Consider the following 24,028-nt stretch of genomic DNA (forward strand, 5'->3'; position numbering starts at 1 on the left):
TTTTTTTGGGGGGGGGCAACTTTAAACTAATAAAGATTTTAAGATTCTCTACTAATTGTGTGAATTTAATTTCAGTGTACATGTATACAATTATTTTTTTTTATATATATATTTGAAAACTTTAAGAAACATTTTTGTCCCTATTTAGTTTAAATTTATTTTTGGATAAGAATTAAAATCCAGTAAACAAAGGGTTAAAAATCCGAGCCTCATCACCACTTTCTTGAGCGGGATTTCAATTGTACAGTTTCCACCAATCATATTTGCGGACCAAGTCACATGACTCGGTTCCACGTCTACGCGTTTCTCAGCTGCCCGATTATACACACTCGTTCACTTCCTACTCTAGTGCACTTTCTCAGCGGGCGGAATGGGAAGCGTGTGCGCTCTTCGAAGTGCACTAGACGGCGAAGTTGATGCATTTGGGATTCGCGATCTGACTTGTGCATCAGGAAGAGACCTGAGTGTTTTCATTTGTTTTAAGCAGATGTTTAGTTTTTAAAACCCTGTGACATGTTATGTGGGAAAATATTTATCAGAAATGGATTTGGAAGAAGCTTTTCAACTTGTTGGAGAGTTTGGCGGATACCAGAAGCGCATGGTTACAGTGCTGATATTGCTGCAGGTAATGTCAAGGCTAGCTAGCTCTATGTTTAGCATCGTGTGTGTGCGCGTGCGTATGTGCATATGCTGTAATTTATTATATACATTAAACACACATTCATAAATCTAAGACTTGCTTTTGGCTGAAGCTTGTGTGTAATATGTGATTTTATGTATACTTGGATAATTCAGTGTGTATATATACTGTAGGTTGGAGGTCTTTTTAGTTTATTAATGTAATTTTGTTTGTTTGTTCTTGCTACTGTGTAAGACAAGGTGAAATGTAACTCAGTCAAATCTCCACAGCAAATGCTGTGTTTTGCATGTCATTATTTTAGGTTAAAGCTTGTAACACATGCTTCACTTATACTTGTTCCTCCAGGGTTCATCCACTGAACTAGATGATGCATCATGATGTACTTAAGCAATATCAAACAAGATGAAGTGCTGTTGTAAAGAATATCAGCACTAGTCCCGGTTAGTTCTTTTGGCCAATTGTGGAAATATATTTGTTGGCAAAGTAAAATATTTGGTTAAATAAACAACGGTATGGATGCGATATCTACAGTACTCGAGCTGTGCCCTCTTGCCTACACCTACATCGCTGTTTTGATATTTGTTTCTTTATTTAACCAATTATTTTGCTTCGTATTTTTTCACGACTGTTGGCTAACTGTGACCGTTACAACTGCTCGACCGAGAGTTAAGTGTGAAAGGGGTGAAAGTAGTTTTAAATTATTACCTGTACTATGTAGCCAAAATGAGAGGGGAATAAACCATGGAAGTGGTGGACAGTCCTGTATATCTTGTAAGATTCTTTGTTTCCTCTTGGTCTGCTTTAGAATATCAGCTCTGAAGAGGTGGACACTTCTGTTATAGCAAAATGTTTTATTCAGGTTTTCAGCATGAGCAAGTACAACAAAGAGAATAGGGGGAAAGAAAAAAACAAAAGAGATGCACACACTAAACTCATGAACCTTTGAGGAAAAAAAAATAATTCTGACCCCAAATAATGACCTCAGAGAAAGGATCGTCAGAACGTTTGGGAAATGTCTTTTTAACCTCAAACCTGTAGTATTTTTGTTTAGATTAACAGGTGAGATGCCTGTAGTTGTAGGAACGTCTCTTTTGAAATGACAGGACCGAACATCTGCAGTGATTTTTTGAGCGCACTGTCGATATGCAGTACTGTGAAAAAATCTGGAGTTAGAAAATGGAGATTGAAAATGACAGCCAAAACGTCCTTCAGGGAAAAAAAACAAGAAATTCTGCTTCTTTAGAAGCAAATCAAGAAAAGGGTGGACTTTTGCACAAATGTATCAGTAGCACCTGAAGAATGTTTGTAATTCAAATGATCAGCTGCAGGCTTTACATCCCGACACTTTCACTCTCCTGAGAGGGTGAGGTACTTATTACCACAACATTGATTATTTTTCTCCACCAGCATGTTTCATTGTCTTCCTATTTTTCATATATGATACATCAGTTTGCCAAAAAATATATATCTTTTAATTTTATGACTAAAGAGCATACACAATTTATTTGTTTATATGGTATATAAAATCTTGACTCTGCAGAACAGATTAGTTTCAGTGATCACTTATGATATGGTGCCTTGTTAACTGTTTTCCTATAACAGCATAACCCCATGTATTCTGTAATTCCATTTTTTCCTTAATGTTGTGCCACACCAGCATCACTCCAGGTACTATTTAAAAAAAGGAAATGTCTTAAAGAAATCTCTTGTCGAATACTTTTTTACAACATCAGAAGAACCCGCTCATTTCATTCCTCACAGGCTACTCAGGTGCTTTTTCAGTCCCTTCTTATTTCAAGACTGGACTATTGCAACTCGCTCCTGGCATGTCTGCCTCTGTCCACCATTCGTTCTCTGCAACTGATCCAGAATGCAGCGGCATTGTTTTTAACCTTCCCAAGTTCTCCCACTTCACCCCACTTCTCCCCACTAGCTTCCTGTAGCTGCCTGCATCAAATAAAACCTTGATGCTCGCCCACAAAGCTAAAAATAGCCCAGCACCCATCTACCTCTCACCTCTAATCACACCATGCACTGCACCAAGTTCCCCCCGATCCTACAGCACTGCTCTTTTTTGTTCTGGCACCTAGGTGGTGGAACGAACTTCCTCTAGATGTCTTCAGTGTATTGGTCATCAAATTGACCGCAATTTATACAATTTTTTTTCATATTTAATTTATCACTCACTTCCCATCTTTGCCAAGATGGCCAATAACTCCACACCTAACTCCACTGACGCTTTACAAGTTCCCTGGCCCTAGTAATCACTAATTACATTGAACAATGAATGAACATGCTCTTGTTTATCTTACAGGTCTACATGGCATGTCAATGCATGTTCATCGTTCTAGTCGGTGCTGTTCCCGAGTACCAGGTCGATGCCGTCACACAGAGAGGAGGAGCTTTCACTCAGACTGCGACGTTCAAGGAAGACGACCGCTCCATCGTGACGGAGGTGAGAGAGCATTGATTTTGTTCAGGAAGAAGATGATGACCCTTTGGACAAGGTCAAGTGGTGTTGTTATGGACTGCGTTAGTGAGGAGAAGATTCTCCAGAGCATACTGTATGCTAGCATCTAAAAAGAAGCAGAAATGGCAACTTCCTGCATAGTGATTAATGCATGGGCCTTTATGACAGGAATGCAGTCAATATTATTCAGAAATTCATACAGTAAAAATGTCACTGATTTTACTTCTGACAAAGGGGCAAAGTTTATTTATTTATTTAAAAAAATAAAATAAATTTGTAACTGTATGTGTGCCTCACATGACTGCTGGACTTATTCATTTTTAATACTTGTTTGTTTATGCGGGAAAACTTTTTTTTGTAAGATAATTATTTTATGAGAACATGACGGTAAATAGAAGGTTCATGTAACTAGAAAATTATCGCTTGATTAACCATGAACAATAATCATTAGACTAATAAAAAAATTGTTAGATTAAATTGTTAGAGCAAATATTAAAATTATAAAAAATGTTAGAGCAAATTATACCTGCAGTACTGTTGAAGCTGCTCTTCTGAAAACTCTATAATTAACACTTCTGACCAATCAGAATTGAGAAATCAACAGCACTGTTATTCAAACTGTAGATTTGTTCATTATATTAAGCAACTATTTTTACTTTGTGTGATTATGAATTCTGACTCTTAACAGTAATTTTGAAATTGAGATATTGTGCATGTGTCATCACCTCAGTGTGTGTTTGGTGTGTTTTGCAGTGGTATTTGGTCAAGGAGGAGGCGTACAAAGTGAGCCTGGCAGGATCGTTGTTTTTTGTCGGTGTGCTCGTGGGAAACGTGCTGTTCGGACCGCTGTCTGACAAAATCGGCAGGAGACCCATCTTCCTCATCAGTACTGAGACTTCTCTATTTAATACTTAGCAGTTTAAATAAGAAAGGCTGACCTCTATTTTCTACCTATTATTTATTAATCAAGGCTTTAACAATTATTGTATGGTTCTTACTGACTTCTATAAACAAACAAATAACCTCAAATAACAACAAAAACTCTTAATTAAGTAGTAAATCAATGTTCAGAATATTTCATGAAACATTCACTACCTCATTGTGTATATACAGCGTGAACTAAAATTCTTCATCCGCAGGCATTTTTCCCTAAAGTTTCCATATCACACTATTTCTTTAACAAATTAACCAAAGTCTCAGAGCTCTCCCAAGTGTGTGTGTGTGTTAATTCCCAGCTGATATACCCCTCAGGTAATGCTTTTTTTTTTTTACCTTATACTCCCTCAGTTTCATTCCTCATTCAACTGGCTTGTTTAAATACCGTGCAAAACAGAAAGCAGTGTATTTATTCATCTCACATTTAGACCCATCTAAATATTTAATGACGACTAAAAAGTGAATCCTGCATAATACATGCCCTTTAAATTTGATAAATTAGATATTTTTCAGACCCAGATCTAATAGAGATCTTTGGTGTCTTTTTCTTTGGACTCGTCTGCAGTCTGATACATTAAGAAATGTTTAATGTTCTTAACGTCAAAGGCTATCATTTAAAAGCATTTTCTGCCTGTAGATCCAGACCTTTGGCCCACACTGTGTATCACTACACTGATAGACGTTGACCTTTAGATGCCTGGTGCACGTTTTTATGTTCTGATATTATCAGAACAAATTCAGATTCTAGTGTCTCTCTATTTCTTTTCAGGTCTATTCTTTGAAATGCTCTTTGCATACGGCAGTGCGCTGGCCCCTAGTTATGAGCTCTTCGCCCTGTCACGGCTGATGGTCGGGTTGATGAACGGAGGGATGGCCCTCGTCTGCTTCATCCTCTCACAGGAGTACGTGGGTAAAGCCTACTGGGCTCTAACAGGTAGCGCCATCTGGAGCTGTCGCAATATCTGTACAGTACAGTCAGTACATTCAGTTGGCACTGCACAACATATTTGCACAGTAATGTGCAAAAGTCTTAAGTCAGGTTAAAAAATAAAAAATCTGATTTCCAAACATAAATATTGTACCCAAAAAACATTTTATAATACAGGAACATATCTGTAGGTCAGAAAAAACAGCAGCATATTATATAAAATACTTTTCACACACATAAAAAAGAAAAAAAAAAGCCTCTTGGTTTTGCTGCATCAAAAAAGAAGCAGATACGACAAGCTCCCCAGAAGGATTGTTACTGGTTCTGCAGGGTGTTCAGTAAAACTAAGCATTTATTTTACTTATAAATCTGCACAAATTGTACCAGATACTATATTTTAAGAAAAGGGTCATCTCCCCAATCATTGACTTTGTTTCATTAATTACTGTTAACTGCTTTTTATGGATTTTTTTTTAAGAAATCCTTGCTCTTAGGTAGTTATTTGCATGTGCGTAAGAATTTCTCATCGTACTGTACATGCACAACCTGTTGTGTTTAGTAAACAACTGGATTCAGGATGTTTGCTTACACGTGTAGTGCTAGTAAGCCATAACCATACAGTGTGTCATACAGTGCCTTATATAAGCAAGCATTCACCTGGTGAACCTTTCCTGTTTTGTAGTGTTAAAACCTGGAACTGAGATGGGATTATATAAATGGAATTATGTATCATGAGTACTTAAATTACTTTTCTGCCCCCTTTGTTATTCCTGCTGTTATACCCCTATCTCACCTGTGCGGTTTGTCTCGCGGTAAGAAGCGGTGTTAGGCCCTGTGAGTCGTCGCGAGTGACCGCGAAGTTCCATAAGATCTGCGAGGACCGACACGTGGAAGCATGGAAACGTAATCACGTAATCAATTCACCAAGAGCGCCATTATTATTAGTAATTATATTATATATTAATAATATTATTAGTATTAGTAGTTAACAGATTATGGGCCAAACTTCACTGAATGATGATGGTAGAATGATTATAAAGGTAAATTATTATGTTAGATTATGGAAAATTATATTATGGTAAAAAAATTATAAATATCTTGACTAAAACAACATGCACGAGGAATCACAAAGGAGTTTTTATTTTTTTGCAATGGAAAGGTACTCGAACTAGTTACTTCAGAATGTAACGCTGTAATGTAACTAATTACTTTTTAATGACAGTAATTTTGTAATGCAATTAGTTACTTTAAAAAGTAACGTACCTCAACACTGATCATGACTCTCCACAAAATATATAATAACTCACATTTTATCAAATTGAGAAATATGAACAAAATGTGGAAAAGTATAAATATGCAAGGCTTTGCTCGTTTGTGTGTGTTACAGGAACGATAACCAACATGACGTTTGCAGTGGGCATCGCTCTGTTTGCTCTTCTTGGCTACTACATCAGGTCCTGGAGAAACCTGGCTTTTGCTGCTAACTGCCCCGGTGTGCTGCTCTTTCTCTTTTGCATGTACGTGTGACTATCTAAATTATGGCTTTAATGGCTGCATACCACTAAAACAGTGTGCAGTAGTGAGGAAATTTAAATCGTTATACTGAAAACATAATGCTAGGTAAGGATATGATAAATAAAGCTTATTTCAGTGCATTAGCCAAAATATAGGCTATGTTATTTTACTTTAGAGTGTAAATAGAGCTGGTGTCAGAAGTTAACATATAATATGAACGTTTCATGAACTTGAGTGTGTTCATTTAGATAGCATGTCTGTACGTAAAAGATATTTGCTAAAAAATTATTATGGGGCATGTAAGATAAGTAATTAAAAAAATCAAGATGGTTTTTGGAATTTTTGTTTGTGCATGCATCACGTGTACACTCACAGGTGTATTTGGTCGAGCTTCAGGTAACATATAGGCTTTGTTTCATCATAGTTGGCCAATGGGAAGAGAAGATATGCTACTTTGAAATTTAAATGGAAAATGCCCTTATATCATTAAAAATCGACCTTAAAAATCATTAATTAATCTCAAAATGAATCAACAGATGGCGCTGTACTTTTTTAATATGCACTTATGAGCGTGCAATTGAAATCCACTAAATAAATGTGATATATATTTACGATAACATGTAAAAACTTTAGTTCAAATTCCAACATTCAATAGATGGTGCTTTTATTTTTTTAAAACATGCTTATGAGTGAATTAAATTCCACACTTAAAAGTCAGAGGCACATCTACTATCTCATATAACAATTTCTTGTGGTTTGTATGTACATTACAGGCCAAAAGTTTGGACACACCTTCTCATCTATCTGTCAATGTGTTTTTTTTATTTTCATGACCATTTACATTGGTAGATTCTCACTGAAGGCATCAAAACTATGAATGAACACATGTGGAGTTATGTACTTAACAAAAAAAGGTCTCCACAGTCACCGGACCTGAACCCAATCGAGATGGTTTGGGGTGAGCTGGACCGCAGAGTGAAGGCAAAGGGGCCAACAAGTGCTAAACACCTCTGGGAACTCCTTTAAGACTGTTGGAAAACCATTTCAGTGAGAATCTACCAATGTAAATGGTCATGAAAATAAAGAAACCATATGAGTGAAGGTGTGTCCAAACTTTTGGCCTGTACTGTATGTATGTGTGAATGTATGCTGTATATTCATTAAACACCAGAAAAAGACCAGTTTAAAGAAATTAGTGCAAACCCAGAATATACACTTCTGACCGCAGCTTAATGTTTAATAAACACCTGCCTGCATTTGCATCCTGCATCCATCATGCACGACTGCATTCAGGATCCAGTGGGCAGCCTTGGGGCTGATGTGAGAGTGGTTACTTTTCCCACATGAAAGCAGTGGCTTGTGCCAGATCTGTACAAAGTCTATACACCCTCCTGCACAGTGTCCTGAATCAGTGCAGGCTCTACTAGGATTTCCTGCCTGACCCAAAAACCACAAGCAAGGACTGAAACACATCCGTGCTGTCTCAGTTTGTTGGCTTAATAAGCAAGTGGGCTAGGGTACCGGTTGCAGTGGGACACACACAGGAATTGGTGGAGGGCATAAAACAGCAGTACCCCAAACTTTGGGATCAGGCTCAACCAGAAATAATTTGGGGTGGAGCTTAAACCAGTTTGACAGCTGTTAAGATGCAAGAGTTCCCGCATGTTGACTGCATAGAGCTCCATGATGTCCAGACTGAGGGACGGCTTCTTGCACCATGCTTAAATTTACAGAGCGCCGGGGAGTTCAGGTTAAGGTTGATAAGACGGCTCACCACAGCACATGTCAACACAAGCTTATAGCACATCTTTGCTCCAAGCATGGTTTTTGCTCACTGCACTGTGGAGGATAACCTGGCAGCACCCACAGCCGTTCTCAATGCCTTGCTCCTAGCTCAGCAACTTGAGATCACTTTGGTGATCTTTACAGCCGCACTTCCAGAGGTTAATCTGGTTATTCTGCACAGCCCAGCACGCAAGGTTGATAAGAGGACCTCATTTCAGGTTTCAGTCTAAACCCAGGCTTATTTTTGCAGAGGTGACTCAGATGGCCTCCCATTCCAGGTCAACCAAGCCAAGTTCTGTCTCAGCTAGGCCATGTTCTGACATGCCCTGTCCTGCCAGTGTGATGCCCTGTTCTGCCCAGGCTAAGCCCGGTAAAGCCAGAGCCATTCCCTGCGCTGTCTGAGCCATAGATGGCCCTATCCATGCTGTGCTTAGCCATGCTGTGCTAAACCTTTCATCATCAAAGATGTCCTGTTTGTACCACCTCCCAGCACTAAGGATTTTATATTGGCACCACTACATGACATCCAGATGGTTGTGCTGGTTCCACCAGCTGACATCAGAACCGTTGTTCTGGTGCCACTGCCTGGCTTTTAGGACAGAGGGCTGGATTCCACTTGCCTGCTTCAAGAATGTCATGCTAGCACCACTACCTGGCTTCAGATGATAGTGTGGCTGACTTTGAGAATTTTGTGACTCTTGTTGAAAGCCCATGAAGCTCCTGTCCCAAGCCCCAGCTCAGTCCAAATTTAATTCTTGTCAGAGGTCTAAAAAGAGTTGTTCAGTGTGAGTGTTTAACTCTGGAATTTGTGTGGACGTATGTTTATTGGTGAGTGTGTCTGTGTTATTGATAGCATGCTACCCGAGTCTCCACGCTGGCTGTACTCTCAGGGTCGGACGGGGGAGACAGAGAAAGTGCTGCAGGATTTTGCACTGCGTAATGGAAAGGGAAGTGTTACTCTGAAGCTGCGGAAAACTCCAGGCACACCGGGCACAGAGGCATCCAAAGCAGGACTGCTGCAGCTGGTCAGGCACCGCGTGCTGCGCTGCAGGACTATTGTCCTCATGTACGTTTGGTGAGTATGTGTGTGTGCACGATTTAAACACTTTACTAAACACACAACTAGGTGACACGTGAACATTGTTCTCATTTACACCATGTGTAGTCAGTTAACTTCTTTACTGAAAATCTGATCAAAAGAGAACACAGACTAAAATAACACTGATGTAAGATGAGAGAAAGCTGACCGAGCTTCCATAGATGTGATGACCTGGTCGTTCAGTGCATTCAGGTTGTCAGCTGACTTCATTTTATTTCCACGTAGCATTGCTAAGCCTAGACCTGAGCAACTAAAGCAAACCCAGATCATAACACTTCCTCTAGAGGCTTGTCCAGTGGACACTATGCATGATGGGTTCATCGCTTTATGTACTTCACTTCTTTCCCTGGTGCATACATCGCTCTGGAATAGGAATAAACCTGACTTAATCAGACCACTTGATGCTCTCTAGGAAACTGAAGCCTTTTTAGTCATTTAATACCAATTTAATTAATCTTCTTCCTTTTTTGTTTTTGACTGTTCCCTCTCAGGGGTTGCCACAGCGAATCACCTGCCCTCCATCGTCTTTTCTGCATTGTCTTCTCTTACACCAACTAACTTCATGTCCTCCTTCACCACATCCATAAATCTCCTCTTTGGTCTTCTAGTTCCGACCTTAGCGTCCATCTACCCATATATTCACAATTCTTTTTTTAAACCACCTCAATTTAGCCTCTCTGACTTTATCTCCAAAACACCTAACATGGGTTGTCCCTCTGATGGACTCAATTTTTGACCCTATCCATCCTTGTCACTCCAAAAAAAAAAACTCAACATCTTCAGCTCTGCTACAGTACATCCAGCTCTGCCTCCTGTCTTTGCCCCAGTACCACTGTCTCTAAGCTGTAGAGCATCGCTGGTCTCACCACTGACTTGTACACCTTTCCATTCATTTTCGCTGATACTCTTTTATCACACAACATACCTGACACTTTTCTCCACCATTTCAAACTTGCCTGCTTCACCTCATTTCCACCGTCTCTGTTGCTCTGGACCACTGACGCTAAGTACTTAAAGTCCTGCACCTTCTTTATCTTCATTTCCCTGTAGCCTCCCTGTTCCACTTGGGTCCTTCTCATTCACTCCTTCTCAAGACATGTATTCTGTCTTGCTATGGCTTAACCTTCATTTCTCTGCTTTACCTCCACCTCTCTAGATTTTCCTCCACCTGTTCCCTACTCTCGCTACAAGAATCTTGAGTTGAGTGTAAGATAAAAGGTGTACAGTTAGCCTAGTGTCAAAATCCAGACAACAAATTTGCAAAGTGTCTGTAAGTTTCTAACATTTTAAATGCCAATAGACCCAGTGTGTTTGGGATTTTGGAATTAAACTTTCATTAAAGCCTTTCTATGTTGTAAAATTTGTATAATGGATATCACCATCATACTCAAACATGGTACAATGGATTTAGACATAATTATGTACAGCTGTGTATGATAATGTCTATATGTGTACATCACGTTTATCTTTCAGGTATGCATGCAGTCTGGTGTATTATGGACTGACAATGAATGCGAGTGACGATAAAGGCAGTCTCTACCTCACTGTAGCCATGTACGGCCTAGTGGAGCTGCCAGCATACCCACTGTGCATATACTTCATTAATAAGCCTTGGTATTCACACACACTGCATTAACATATCTCAGCAGATACCTACAGTATTTTCTGTATGAACACTACAACACATTGTAATGCTGGTTAAATTATCTTACTCATTACTTTCTCTCTTTCCCTCTCTCTCTCTCTCTCTCTCTCTCTCTCTCTCTCTCCCCCTCCTTCCCGCCCACCTGTTTCAGGTTTGGGAGGCGAAAATCTTTAGCAAGTTTTCTTATCCTTGCTGGTCTGTGCTGCCTTCTCTCTGTGATTGTCCCTGTTCGGCCTGGTGAGGAGACCATACTGTATTTTACTATAATAAGACTTTTGACATACAGTATCAGCAACAATAACAATATACTGCTAGGATTTTAAACCTATTTAAAAAATATTTAAATATTTCAAAACATTTTATTAAATACATTTTAGTAGATTAGGCTTGATTATCTGCTGCAAGGTAAAGTGCACATTTGTACTTCTATCTGTGGTACAATAAAAAAATAAATTCTGCGAGATGTTAGCCTCTAGGGAATGGGTCTCCGTTATTATCATGGCTTTGCTAATCTGAAGCTGCTCCTTTATTTAATGACAAGAAGCAGACTCTTCAGGACAATGGGTTTCTCAGTAACATGTGAAACTGCATTTGTCTTGTTAATTTTTTTAAAAAAAGTATAAAGCTGTTAAAACTGCAGAATTCCTGTTTTCATCCCTGGTCCTGAGGAACACTTTGCGCAAAACTGCTCAGTTTCAAAGGGAGCCGTAAACAGTGCAGCGAACAAGTAAACAACAATTCATCTTGTCTCCCGAGGCTAGCAAGCAAGTTACCAATGAGCAGAGGAGGAAAATATGCAATCTTGTACTTGAGTAAAAGTAGAGATTACATTTAGCAAATATTACTTGAGTAAAAGTGGACGTCCTCCATTTAAGTTGTGTACCTGAGTAAAAGTACAGAAGTATTCACCTTCAAGTTTATTTAAGTATCAAAAATAGTAACTCTCAGCCTTTTTAATAATCAAAAAATATTTCTGTTTCTGTCTCACTGTCTCTCGGCTTCCCCAATCAGCTCTGCTTCTGATTTCAAATGTTGTGTTATTAGGTGTGTCTCGAAGGAAAGGCAAGTCATGTAGTTACACATAATAGTCAGCAGGTGGCCCCCTTCGAATACTACACATCACTGCTCTTAGGAAACGCAACACCATGCAGAAATGTGGTTAATTAAAAGTACAGACATTTGTTGTCTTTAAAAGCAAAGTAAAATGTATTCTCAAGTAAAGTACAGTTACTCGAAATATGTACTTAAATACAGCAACAAAGAACATGTACAATACTTACTTTTTTTTCATCTCTGTCAGTCAGTCATTGCACCAAAAAAAAAAAATTATAAAAAAAAAAATTATATATATATATATATATATATATATATATATATATATATATATACCTGGCATTAGACTTCAGGTATTGGAGTATTCCAATACCTGGATAATTATGTTGTTCCAACTGCAACTGTGGTTTTTACGGGCCTGGTTTGATGGCCTGATCTCCAACCTTTCTCCTTTCTCATCCAGGCCATTAATCCAGCAAAAGTGGAGTAATTTGTGTGGACGTTGGTGTTATGTACCCTGGCTACAGTCTAGGCCAAGGGAGAGCCAGGCCATGGGAGTAAGCAACGCCATGGTCAATAATGCCCGAATACATGTCAGAGACTTGTTGTTAATCTAGTAGTGTTTTACATGCATACAGTTGCTTTTATATACACCTTGGAATTAAGAAAGAACACAAAATAGATAGACAGTAAACAGTAGACAACAGTATTTTACATGGACAAAACTAACAAATAACTGAAAGATGGAAGGTGCTAAAGGGAAGAACAAAATGAAAACCAAAACCACAAAGTTCCCAAAATGTCACACTTTTAATATACAACTTCTTCTTTTGGCTGCTCATGTTAGGGATCGCCACAGCGGACCATTTATTTCCAACTATCTCTGTCTTTACATCTCACATCTTCTCTTGTCAACGTTAAATATATAACTAAAAAAACAAAAGGAACACTTCTGTCTAGCTACACTATGCTTGCCAATCTAATAACCAAAAGTATTAAGGTTTGCATCCTCTCCTTCTCTGGATGTCTAGACATGTATAAGTGTGGTCCTACTTAACCGTCCAAACCTCAAAAGCAAATGTACACTGCAGGTTTTTAAATGTTCACTTAATTCACACGAATCATTCTTTCTACATGCAAATTTAATAACTATCAGCAGCATGCATGTGTTGAAAAGAACTAACATGTCACTAGGACCACAATCTATTTTGGAGAAAGCGTCAATCTCTCGCATGGCATGAATGACTGTTTTCTTCCATGCAGGTGCTTCCAGCCGAAGCTGTAGATCCTCCTCCCAAACATCACGATTGGTCACTAGATGATTGGTGCTGATTTATGTCTTTGTGGATCTGCATACAGAACAAAAACAATCATAAATAATTATAATTTTTTTGATTGTATAAAGCTGCTTTGCAACAATGACAATTGTTAAAAGCGCTATACAAATAAAATTTAATTGAATTAATCATGAAGACTATTCAGGGCTGAACATGAACACATTTTTACACACTTCCTATTGTTGAACTCTACTTTTCTAAACCTGTAGGTTGTTCATTGTTGATCTACAAAAATATACATCCAGCTTTCTGTAAAGCTGCTTAGGAATAATGTGGTGAACTGTGGCTCTGGACTGTCTTCACATGCATGTCTAATTAGTGCTGTTTACTGTTGGAGAAATATAATAAATGCAGAAATTAAATCTATGAATATAAGATAACCCTTCATTTTTAGATGGTAATTTTAGGCGAAAAAAGATTGGACTGACTGTTTCTTGGTTTATCCCTGTTTCCATATTTCTCTCTCTTTCACAAAAGGTTCGTTTGTCAATGGCAGCTCTTTGGCTCTTTTGGGGAAGCTGATGGTCAGTGCTGCATTTAACATTGTGTATGTGTACACATCAGAACTTTACCCCACTGTCATCAGGTATACACACACACACACACACACACACACACACACACTAGCCCGCTCATTCTTACAGGGGTATTAGATACTACATTGCAAGCGCTCAAATAGCAATTGAACTATGAAGTCTGCGATATGAAATGTTTGTCTAGATTTGTGTGTGTGTGTGTGTGTGTGTGTGATTCAGGAACGCAGGGTTGGGCGTCTGCTCCATGTCTTGTAGGGTTGGAGGAATTTTGGCCCCATTTATTCCTAGTATGGTAAGTACTGTGTAGTATGTACATCACAAGCATTTGCATCTTCCAACATGTGGAATTTGAACCACCTATGTCAGTTAATAAAAACATTATGCCTACTTTTGCATTACTTTTGGTACATCCCTCACATTAATGATGACATAACATTTGTGTTTTGTTGATCGTTCAGAAAGTGCTGCATGCGTCCATGCCGTTCATGGTGTTCTGCCTGACTGGTGTGTCAGCCGGAGCCACAGGACTTCTCCTCCCAGAAACATTCAACAAGCCAGTGGCCGAGACACTAGAGGAACTCTCTGCCCCTGTTTATCAGCGGATCCTAGACACACAGGTAGCATTGGCTCCGCCCATACCAGGTGGTGATGTTACTCAGCATTGTGGACGCTCTAATGTGGGTTGTTTTCCACAGGTTCATCTGCTGGCGGATGAGCACTTGTCGAGTCGAAGAGGATCTGATAGTGAATGATACGCTCACATTCACGGACAGAAGACTCTTATTCGTCAATATCATGCCATATCGACTTGTTCTGTGCCAATCTGATTCACAGAAAGTGTGTGTGCACTTAGCCTTCTGTAAACACTTGAGGTATTAAAAAAATTTTTTTTTTTAATGCATTTCAGCAGAAGAGCTTTCATTCCGTTTTACAATTATGCCATTAATGCTTCTGCTAATGAATCATTTCTGACTGATACCTGTGCATTGCAAACAGCGCTAGCTCACTATTATCACATTGTTACCAATTGACTGTACATAATGGATGTGCTTCAGAAAGCACTACAACATTAACACTACACACTACCTGTATCACAGAATTGTAGAATATTTATAAATGCCTCTCTTATCAGTTGTGACAGATGGAGAGGTATGTACATATATATCTGTATATGTTGCATATATCTTGGGGTTGTCTCTTAATTGGGAGGAGAATAATTTGATAATAAAAATCATTGAGAAATGAAGAGAGGCTTTTTTTAAATGAGAAATACCACTAAGCTATATTCATTTATTGATGTGCTTAAAAGAGATAAATATTACATTACATTCTAAATACACAGTATGGATGTATGTATGTATGTATGTAGCCAATCATAATGCAGAAATCTGGAATTATTGGAAAAAGTGGCAACCCTAACCTAACCACAAAATTTGGGAAAAAATAATATTGTGTTTCTGCAGATTAAGCAGGAACAATTTGCACATGTCAAAAGATTATATTCTGTTTAAATGCTTTGAGCATGTAAACACACTTCTTATTAGATCTGACTAAATATTTCTAGTTAACTGCGATATCATTTTATAACATGTAAATTTTACCTCTGCCAAGATATGAGAATGAAGTGGCAAAAATGTAGAACTCTTAAAATCTAGTCTTGATCTGACCAACTGAAGCAACCCTAGATCATAACAGTGCCTGCAGAGGCTTGTACAGTGGGCGCTATGCATGATGGGTGCATCGCTTCATGCACTTCCCGTCTTACCCTGATGTCTCATCAGACCATATGATCCTTTGTGTTTATGTTACTGAGTATAAATATCTGACTTTGGAGTAATGAAAAAGGTCATGTGGTATTCAATCATTTCACAGTACTGGTTTTGTTTGGGTCACATACCAAGCATGCCTTGGCTTCCTTACAAAGATCATGCTAACAAGCATGGTGGTCAAAACAGTCTGTCTGTATAAGGAGTAAATATTTCCAGTTAACTGTGATATCCTCGTAAAGTGGTGTCATGCTTATCATGGAACAGTTGATGATTAGCTGCATGCAGTAGAACTACAGATAAGCTTTATCAGTTCAGTCTACAATCAGGAACCTGCTGTAGAAATGCCAGTTCTGCACCTCCAGCTGAGAGAAATATTTAAATGTAATTTTTAGCCTTTGGGGTTAACATATGTAATTTCAAGAACTTTGTGGAGTAAGTAGCTAAATTGTGCAACATAATGTTTTGCAGGCTGCTGCACAGTAATTCTACATATATAAAATAATTTCTTTTAATTAAAAAGCTAAACAAAAGAAAGCCGCCAAATGATTAATTTGCATAAAAAATAGCAACACCTTAAAAATTCTTAGTTCTACTAAAATATGACATGACTCAACCTCCAGAAAACCTCACCTGGATGGCTGAGAATCATTAGTGACGTGCGTTAATGCATTAATATTGACAGCCCCACTTTAAACCAAACTCTATTCTGTCAATGGTAGAAAGGGGAATTTCAAGATTTTTAGCTATTTGTCTCTGGGACATACTCCTACACTGGTTAGTACTGTCGCCCTGCACCTTCAGGGTTCGGGTTTGATTCCCGGCCAGGCTCGATTCCTGTTTCTGTGTGCATGGAGTTTGCATGTTCTCCCCGTGCTTGATGGATTTCCTCCGGGTACGCCGCTATCCTCCCACAGTCCAAAGATATGCAGGTTAGGCTAATTGACATCCCCAAAATTGGCTGTAGTGTATGTATGTGTGTGTGCCCTGCAATTGATTGATGAAGTGTCCCCTGCCTCGTGCCCTAAGCCTCCTGGGATAGGCTCCAGTTCCCCGTGACCCTGAATACAGGATAAAGCGGTATTGAAGGTGAGTGGTTGCTTAAAGGTGGGTCTAATCCAATCTGACAAGAAGGAAACAAATAGTAGGCATTTGCTTTCAATATATCTTACAATACCTTGCAAAAGTATTCATACCTCCTGAACTTTTCCACATTTTGTCACCTTACAACCACAAACATAAATGCAATTTATTGGAATTTTATTTGATAGACCAACACAAAGTGGCACATAATTTTGAATTGTAAAGAAAATGATAAATGGTTTTATATATATATATATCATTTCAAATAAAACACTGAAAAATGTAGTGTGTAATTGTTTTTAGCCCCCTTTAGTCTCGTACTCCTAACTAAAATTAAGCAGGACCAGTTGCCTTCAGAAGTTACCTAATTAGTAAATCAAGTCCACGTGTACAGCTGTTCTGTAAAGCCCTGAGAGGTTTGTTAGAGAACATTAGTAAACGAACAGCATCAGGAACAGATAGGTCAGGGATAAAGTTGTGGAGAACTTTAAAGCAGTTCTTTAAAAAATACAAAAATATCCCAAGGTTTGAACATCTCACAGAGCTCTGTTCAATCCATCATCCAAAAATTGTTTTGGCCATCCAACTGACAGGCTGGGCAGGGAAAGCATTAATGAGAGAAGCAGCCAAGAGGCCTGTAGTAATTCTGGAGGAGCTGCAGAGATCCACAGCTCAGGTAGGGGAATCTATTAGTCATGTACTCCACAAATCTGGTCTTTATGGAAGAGTGGCAAGAAGAAAGCCATTGTTGAAAGAAAGCCATAAGAAATCCTGCAGTTTGCTAGAAGGCATATGGGGGACACAGCAAACAGGTGGAAAAAGGTTCTCTGGTCAGATGAGACCAAAATTAAACCTTTTTGTCTAAATGCAAAACACTACATGTGGTAGAAAACTGACACTGTGAATGGTGGTGCCAGCATCAGGTTGAGTGGCTGGTTTTCTTCAGCAGTAAAGCTGGTCAATCCTGATGGATGGAGCCGAATACAAAGCAATCTTAGAAGAAAACCTCTGAAAAGGTCTGCAAAAGACTTGAGACTGGGGCAGAAGTTCACCTTCCAGCAGGACAATGACCCAAACCATACAGCCAAAGCTACAATGAAATGATTTAGATCAGAGCATATTCATGTTAGAATGTCAAAGTCCAAAATTCAATTGAAAATCTGTGGCAGGACTAGAAAATTGATGTTCACAGATGATTTCCATCCAATCTGAGCTTGAGCTATTTTGCAAAAATAAATGGGCAAAAATTTCCCTCTCTAGAGCAACCAGCTAAAGCAACCCCCGATCATAACGCTGGCATCAGAAATTTGCATAAAGATGGCACTGTGCATGATGCATCACTTCATGCGCTTCCCTTCTGACTCTGATGCATCCATCACTCTGTAATAGGGTCAATCTGGACTCATCAGACCACATGACCTTTTCCATTGCTCCAGAGTCCAATCTTTTTGCTTGTGAGCATACATATTGGACTTTGGAGTAATGAAAAAGGTCATGTGGTGTTCATCATTTCACAGTAATGATTTTGTTTGGGTGACACCTTGTTGTGAAAGGAGCCAGCTTAACAAACATGGTGGTCAAAACAATCTGACTGTATAAATACTAAATATTTATCCTTTTATAATATGTAAATTCTACCACTGACAGAATATGGGAATGATGTTGCAAAAATGTATACGTAATACCCTGCAAACAGAGCTAATTGAGCTACAAGAAACCCTGGCACTGCAGGAATCTCACTGTGACCTTGTCACCTTTTGGAGAAGGATGGTTACTGTGGCAGGTGTTCCTCTCCTGCAGAAGATGGCCCTTCAGATGTTTTCCTCAACGTACTGCTGTGAATCTGCCTTTTCAACTATAAACATGGAGAAAAACACATACCGCAACACCCTCACCAATGAACATTTACATCAGTGCCTCCGCCTGGCCCTCACACCTTTTATAAGTTCAAACAACTGGTGGCACAAAGAAGGTGTCACCTTTCACACTAAAAGGCCTACCATGTAATTTTTTGTATATAGTTCGAAAGTTTGGGAATTGCCGTTTTTTTTTTTTTTTTTTTTAGTTCTGAGGAATCGATTCGGCGTATGCTCCCCGCCACTGTTTTAAACCACTGGCGCCAAAATGCCAGAACAGCAGCCAAGCGCTCTTTCCTCGTCTCAGATACGTTTTTTTTTTTTTTTTTTTTTTTACACAGATTCGGACATGTTTAAGAGAAGTAAAATTACAGAGATGTTTTAATAATAGTAGGTAAGATTTTAGGAGTTTAAAACGGTGGCGGGGAGCATGCACCGAATCGATTTCTCTTCCATCGGATAGTAATGCCTGTGCATGTGGCCTTGATGACGTATTTTTGACAGTGGTTTAACACACAGCATTCGTGTGCGTAATTTCGCAATTCGTCTGTGAAACAGAGGAGTTGTAAAAACGAGTTTTGTATATTTCAGACACACAAAATCTCATATCTGTAAGCTGTCGTGGCCGTAGATTTTGTAATCCAACTCAGACAAAAGACAGAATTACACACACTTTTTTACTTTTTTTTTACGCACAAATATTTTTGACGGTGATCTTATTCCATACCTTTCAAATTTATATTTGAGTAGCCCTGGTCTATCCAATAACAGAAACTTTAAAGCACTGGATAAGAGCGTCTGCCAAATGCCTATAAAATGTAGAACTCTTGAAATGAGCATATTATTATTATTTTACAATAAAAACATCTGATCATGTGTATCTGTGCTATTCTTTTGCGACTCATGTGACTCATTTTTATTTATTTATTTTTGCTCAGTCATGGTTATATAGTTGGTTAAAATTAACAATATGTCATTCTATATAAAACAAAAACATTCAGCACACCTGGTGATATTTTCTTGATCATCTTATTATCCGCATTAAACGTGTCATGATCTCACACACTAGTGATGGGTCGTTCATGAACGATTCATTCTTTTTGAATGAGTCGCCTCAGAGAGTGATCCGTTTGGTTTTTTCGACTGGGCGCACATGCGCAAAGCCTGCAAGCCAAAGTCTTGGTCTGAATCGTTCGTTCTTTTGTCACGTGACTCCCACAGACGCTATGCAGTGCATTACAGAGGAAACGGAATTGAGCGGTTCTTCTAATTGGTCTTCTGGTCCGAATTGTTCATTATTTTTTCACGTGACCCTATTCGACGCTTTTTCCATTCCTCCAAAGTCCAATATTTTTGCTAGGAAATATAAATGGAGTAGTTAAAAAAAAAAGTGGTATTCAATCATTTCACAGTAATGATTTTGTTTGTGTGATATTCCAAGCATGCCTTGGCTTTCTTATAAAGATCTTGCAAAGGTCTTGTTGTAAAAGGAGCCAGTTCAACAAGTATGTAGGTCAAAACAGTCTGCCTGTATAAAGATTAAATATTTCTAGTTAAGTGTGATATCCTCATACAGATAACAAGCTTTATCAGTTCGGTCTGCAATCAAACGCCTGGTATAAAAATGTCAGTGATGCACCTTCAACTGCAAGAAATATTTAAATGCAATTTTTACACCTTACACTTTGGCCATAACATATGTCAAAAAACTAAACAAAAACAAAACAGACCTGCTAAAAAGTTGTTAAAAAAGTCTAATCTCTCTAATTAAATAATCATTAGGGAGTTCAAGTCAAACCGGGACTCTTGATTCTGTAGAATATCAGAACAGAGTCATGAAAGTAAAAACTCTCTTTATTTCTCAGCATTTCAATAGTGCTTGGACACCATCATAGTAGAAAGTATTCTCAGAATGCTGGAGTCATGATCAGACTGTCTGCTTCACATCTAAAACTCTGGCCTCCCAGGATCTCCTTTGTCTTTTGCAAACATGTGAAAATGGCTTGGAGTGAGGTCAGGACTGTACGGGGGGCTGCAAGATGATGAAATAGAAAAAGTGAATCAGTTAAAGATGAAGTTTTATCTTTAAATGAATCCAGGGTGCTAAAATTCACTTGTGCCGGGTCAGCGCTGTTATTTCAGCTGTAAAAATAATAAATGATCCCATTTAAAATATTAAGTTTAGTTATTCTAATTAATATCTATTCAATTCAATTCAATTTTATTTATATAGCGCTTTTAACAATGGTCTTTGTGTCAAAGCAGCTTCACAAAAGTAAAAGTAATTTTAAACACAAATTTTTTTGCATGTATGTGTGAAAAAAAAATCTAATAGTGCAGGTGTTTGTTTGCATTAAGCAAGTAGCTTATTAGTAGCTTATTTCAAAGTAGATTATTAATCCATTTTGCTTTTACTTACATTGCTGGTTTAATTGCAGGCAAATACCTAAAAAGTACTTAATGAAATAAGTTTCATTAAATTCTGTCCTGTGGTTGACAGTTTGGCGCATGTGCAATATGCCGTCAAACCTTGCAGTATCTAATCTGACAAATAACTGACCATAACTTCACTCCTACCAAACATTTCAATTTCATTTCTGGTGCAGGTTCAACTTCAGGCAAATACCAAAGTACTACCAAAGTTAAATAAAATTCTGTCGAGCCAGTTTTGCATGATGCTGTGACAAAATCTTGCTGGACAGACATACATACACCTTTCTTTTATATTTATATAACATACAGTGGAACCTTGTTTCACAAATGCCCCAAGTATGAACAAATCAGTAACGATCCAAAAATTTGCCTAAAATTTTAACTCCTTCTCAGAACACAACATAGAAACTACCATCCCAAGCTGCTGCTATCAGCTGAACAAAGGCATAAATGTGTCGTCCAGCATCAGTTTTACTCAGTCCGTGGTCGCAGATTGTTCACATGACAAAAAGAGCTTTGTGCAAAGTGAAGCAGAATACAAGCCTTTGCAGAGACGTAGCATATGAATGAAACCGTGGCGAACAGAGTGCTACACCATATGAACAATAACACGTTGTCTCTTTTGTGCAGCGCAGAACAAACAACCATCTGGATAGCAAAAAAGCCGGGGCTAACTCACCTTGTGTGGCAAAAGATCAAAATTTCTCCAGCCATGATTATTTGACAGCAGACGTCTCAAGCCACTGAGGCCCATTGTCATGTCATCGTAACAGAGATGGCCATAATGCTCCTCTATGGTATCATAGAGGAGTCAACCTCCTGGTCCAACCTCATCATCACAGTCCGCCAAGCCAGTTGGAACAATCTGCCTGTGTAATGACTACTGGCACCTCAATCAGATCCCTGAATTTGATACCTAGCCAGTGCCTCAAGATGACCTCATAGAGAGCCTGGAGAAAGTCAATTTCATTCAAATGATGGACCTAGCAAATGGATATTGGATGAATAAATGCATTCAGCATTTGTAAAAGGTCCTAAAACTTTTGTCTCAGTTAGTTGCCTCAGTTAGCTTAGGAGTTAGATTGTTGATTTGGGGGGAATCTGAGGATCTGGGTTTGAGGTCTGCTTTTGGTGGTTACTTGTTCCAAGCCTGGATAAAAAAAAAAAAAGTTGGAGGGTTGTGTCTGAAAGGGCATTAGATATAAAACCTGTGCAAAGTTGTGTGTGGACTGGATAGTCTGCTGTGGTGACGGCTTGACCACAAAGTGTATCTTTCTTTGGATTTGGCCAGAAGCATGCTACAGCTACAATATAATTGCTGTAATGTACTTATAATACATTAAATATATACTGTTCTTTTACTATATATTAGTATTACTATTACTGTCAGATATGTACATTGATACATAAACAGCCATATATTTTAAGTGTACTAAGTAAACCTAAAGTTGTTCCATTTTAACATACAAAAGTATATTTAAAACACTTTTTTTGTGCTTTAGTACAATTTAATTACAACTTAAAGGCAGTACAAAATTAGTTGTTCCAAGATAGCAAACTTTAAGTACACTAGTCATTAGTCTGGCTGCACGTACATTTAAGCATGTTTTGGCATGCTAGAATTTAATATACTTGTCATACTTTTTTTCACTTGGGTGAGCTCTTGTGCTCAATGTGCACCAAAGGAAGGGGTCTGATATTCTCCTCGGCTGGCAGCGCGTTTTGCCTCACTACTCTGCAGACGATACCTGGCTATAAAGACCACCAGAACATCAGGCGGGTGAGTAGATGATGTTTTGTATGCAAGACACATTGTATTTTGTCTCTCTGATGTCTCTACCCCTTCCTCTTGCCAACCGTCGCTCTGACTTCCTTGCCTTCAGGTTTCTACCTGCAGCACACACAACGACAGCCACTCCAAATCTGCATCACCTGCACACCTCACCTGATCGCACAAAACATCCATTTTCTCTCCTTCTTCTCTGACCCTCGGTTTTAATTTAGGTAAAAGAGCATCCCCTTTTCTGCACACCTTATGTGTAGGACATAAAAGTTCTTTAGAAAGCTTCCTATTCTTACTTTTGACGAGGAGTAGGACTGCGCTGAGGAAAGCATGTGACATCACTTTTTATGACACTGAGAGCCATAAAGTAGGCTGAACATTATAGTGGGTGTTGTAGTTTTGACAGATTTTTGTAGTTTTAAATGGTGGTAAAGCGAAATGCTGAAATCAGCGGCAGTTGTGTGAAAGCTTTTTGCACACAGACAAAACTTATAGATGCGCAACTCGGCTGCATGACGTTATCCTTATCAGACTGCTTCAATCACAACTTTTTACAGGCCCTATAATAGAGTTGTGTAGGATCGTCTAGGATCTAAACAAAATGATTTCGAAAAGAAAGCGAAACTCATTCTGAGAAATTTTCGCCACTTAGAAGCGATTTCCTATTCTGAGATTCTTAGAAAAATAAGGGCCCAGATCTTACCCCAGACCTTAATTTTTACTTGCAAAACCGGATCTGCACATTTCCAGATAGTAAATCAAAGAAACTGATGCCATCTCAGGGTGCAGAACAGTCTAATGAGTATAAATACTGACCACAAGCAGCAGTGGCAACAGAACTGACAACAACATCAGCATGAGAGCTCATTCTTTAATTGCATAAATCTGGTAAGCAATGATAAAACTTTATGATTTTTTTGTATTTACATGACACAAGGATTGTTTCACCAAATAAAATAATATATGTGTGAAGTGTTATTAAGCTATTCTCGGGGCAGATCATGAGATTTAGCCAAATGCCTTTAAAGACATTCAGGATCATAATATGACTAGAACATTTTATGACAGTGACACTCCAGTGCAGTGTAAGCTCTTATACTAGAAATTTAGTAATGTGGGTTATTTTAAGAGAATCAGAATCAGAATCAGAATTACTTTATTGA

The 24,028-nt window shown here is 38.5% G+C and overlaps 1 protein-coding gene across 2 annotated transcripts; it reads left to right on the forward strand.

Moving 5' to 3' along the window:
- The first annotated feature begins 390 nt into the window (after nt 1-390).
- On the forward strand, nt 391-15,190 carry LOC128535805 (solute carrier family 22 member 15-like). Of its 2 annotated transcripts, none has more exons than XM_053509867.1 (12): nt 391-625; nt 2,955-3,095; nt 3,864-3,996; nt 4,816-4,980; nt 6,362-6,491; nt 9,128-9,349; nt 10,847-10,987; nt 11,170-11,255; nt 13,886-13,994; nt 14,164-14,236; nt 14,403-14,561; nt 14,640-15,190. In XM_053509867.1, the coding sequence occupies exons 1-12, from the start codon at nt 542-544 to the stop codon at nt 14,694-14,696; spliced, it is 1,500 nt and encodes a 499-aa protein (XP_053365842.1). In that variant the 5' UTR covers nt 391-541; the 3' UTR covers nt 14,697-15,190. The 2 variants fall into 2 exon arrangements, with proteins under 2 accessions (XP_053365842.1, XP_053365843.1); XM_053509868.1 differs by having other exon boundaries at nt 13,886-13,955.
- The last annotated feature ends 8,838 nt before the right edge of the window (nt 15,191-24,028 follow it).

Source organism: Clarias gariepinus, chromosome 13 (assembly GCF_024256425.1).
Source record: "Clarias gariepinus isolate MV-2021 ecotype Netherlands chromosome 13, CGAR_prim_01v2, whole genome shotgun sequence".
NCBI lineage: Eukaryota > Metazoa > Chordata > Actinopteri > Siluriformes > Clariidae > Clarias > Clarias gariepinus.

What these genes read in the sequence shown, in the direction of transcription:
- LOC128535805 (XM_053509867.1), top strand. Translation starts at nt 542, where the DNA reads ATGGATTTGGAAGAAGCTTTTCAACTTGTTGGAGAGTTTGGCGGATAC. An exon ending in CAGTGCTGATATTGCTGCAG is followed by an intron (nt 626 to 2,954) that starts GTAATGTCAAGG and finishes TTTATCTTACAG; the next exon opens with GTCTACATGGCATGTCAATG. An exon ending in GAGACCCATCTTCCTCATCA is followed by an intron (nt 3,997 to 4,815) that starts GTACTGAGACTT and finishes ATTTCTTTTCAG; the next exon opens with GTCTATTCTTTGAAATGCTC.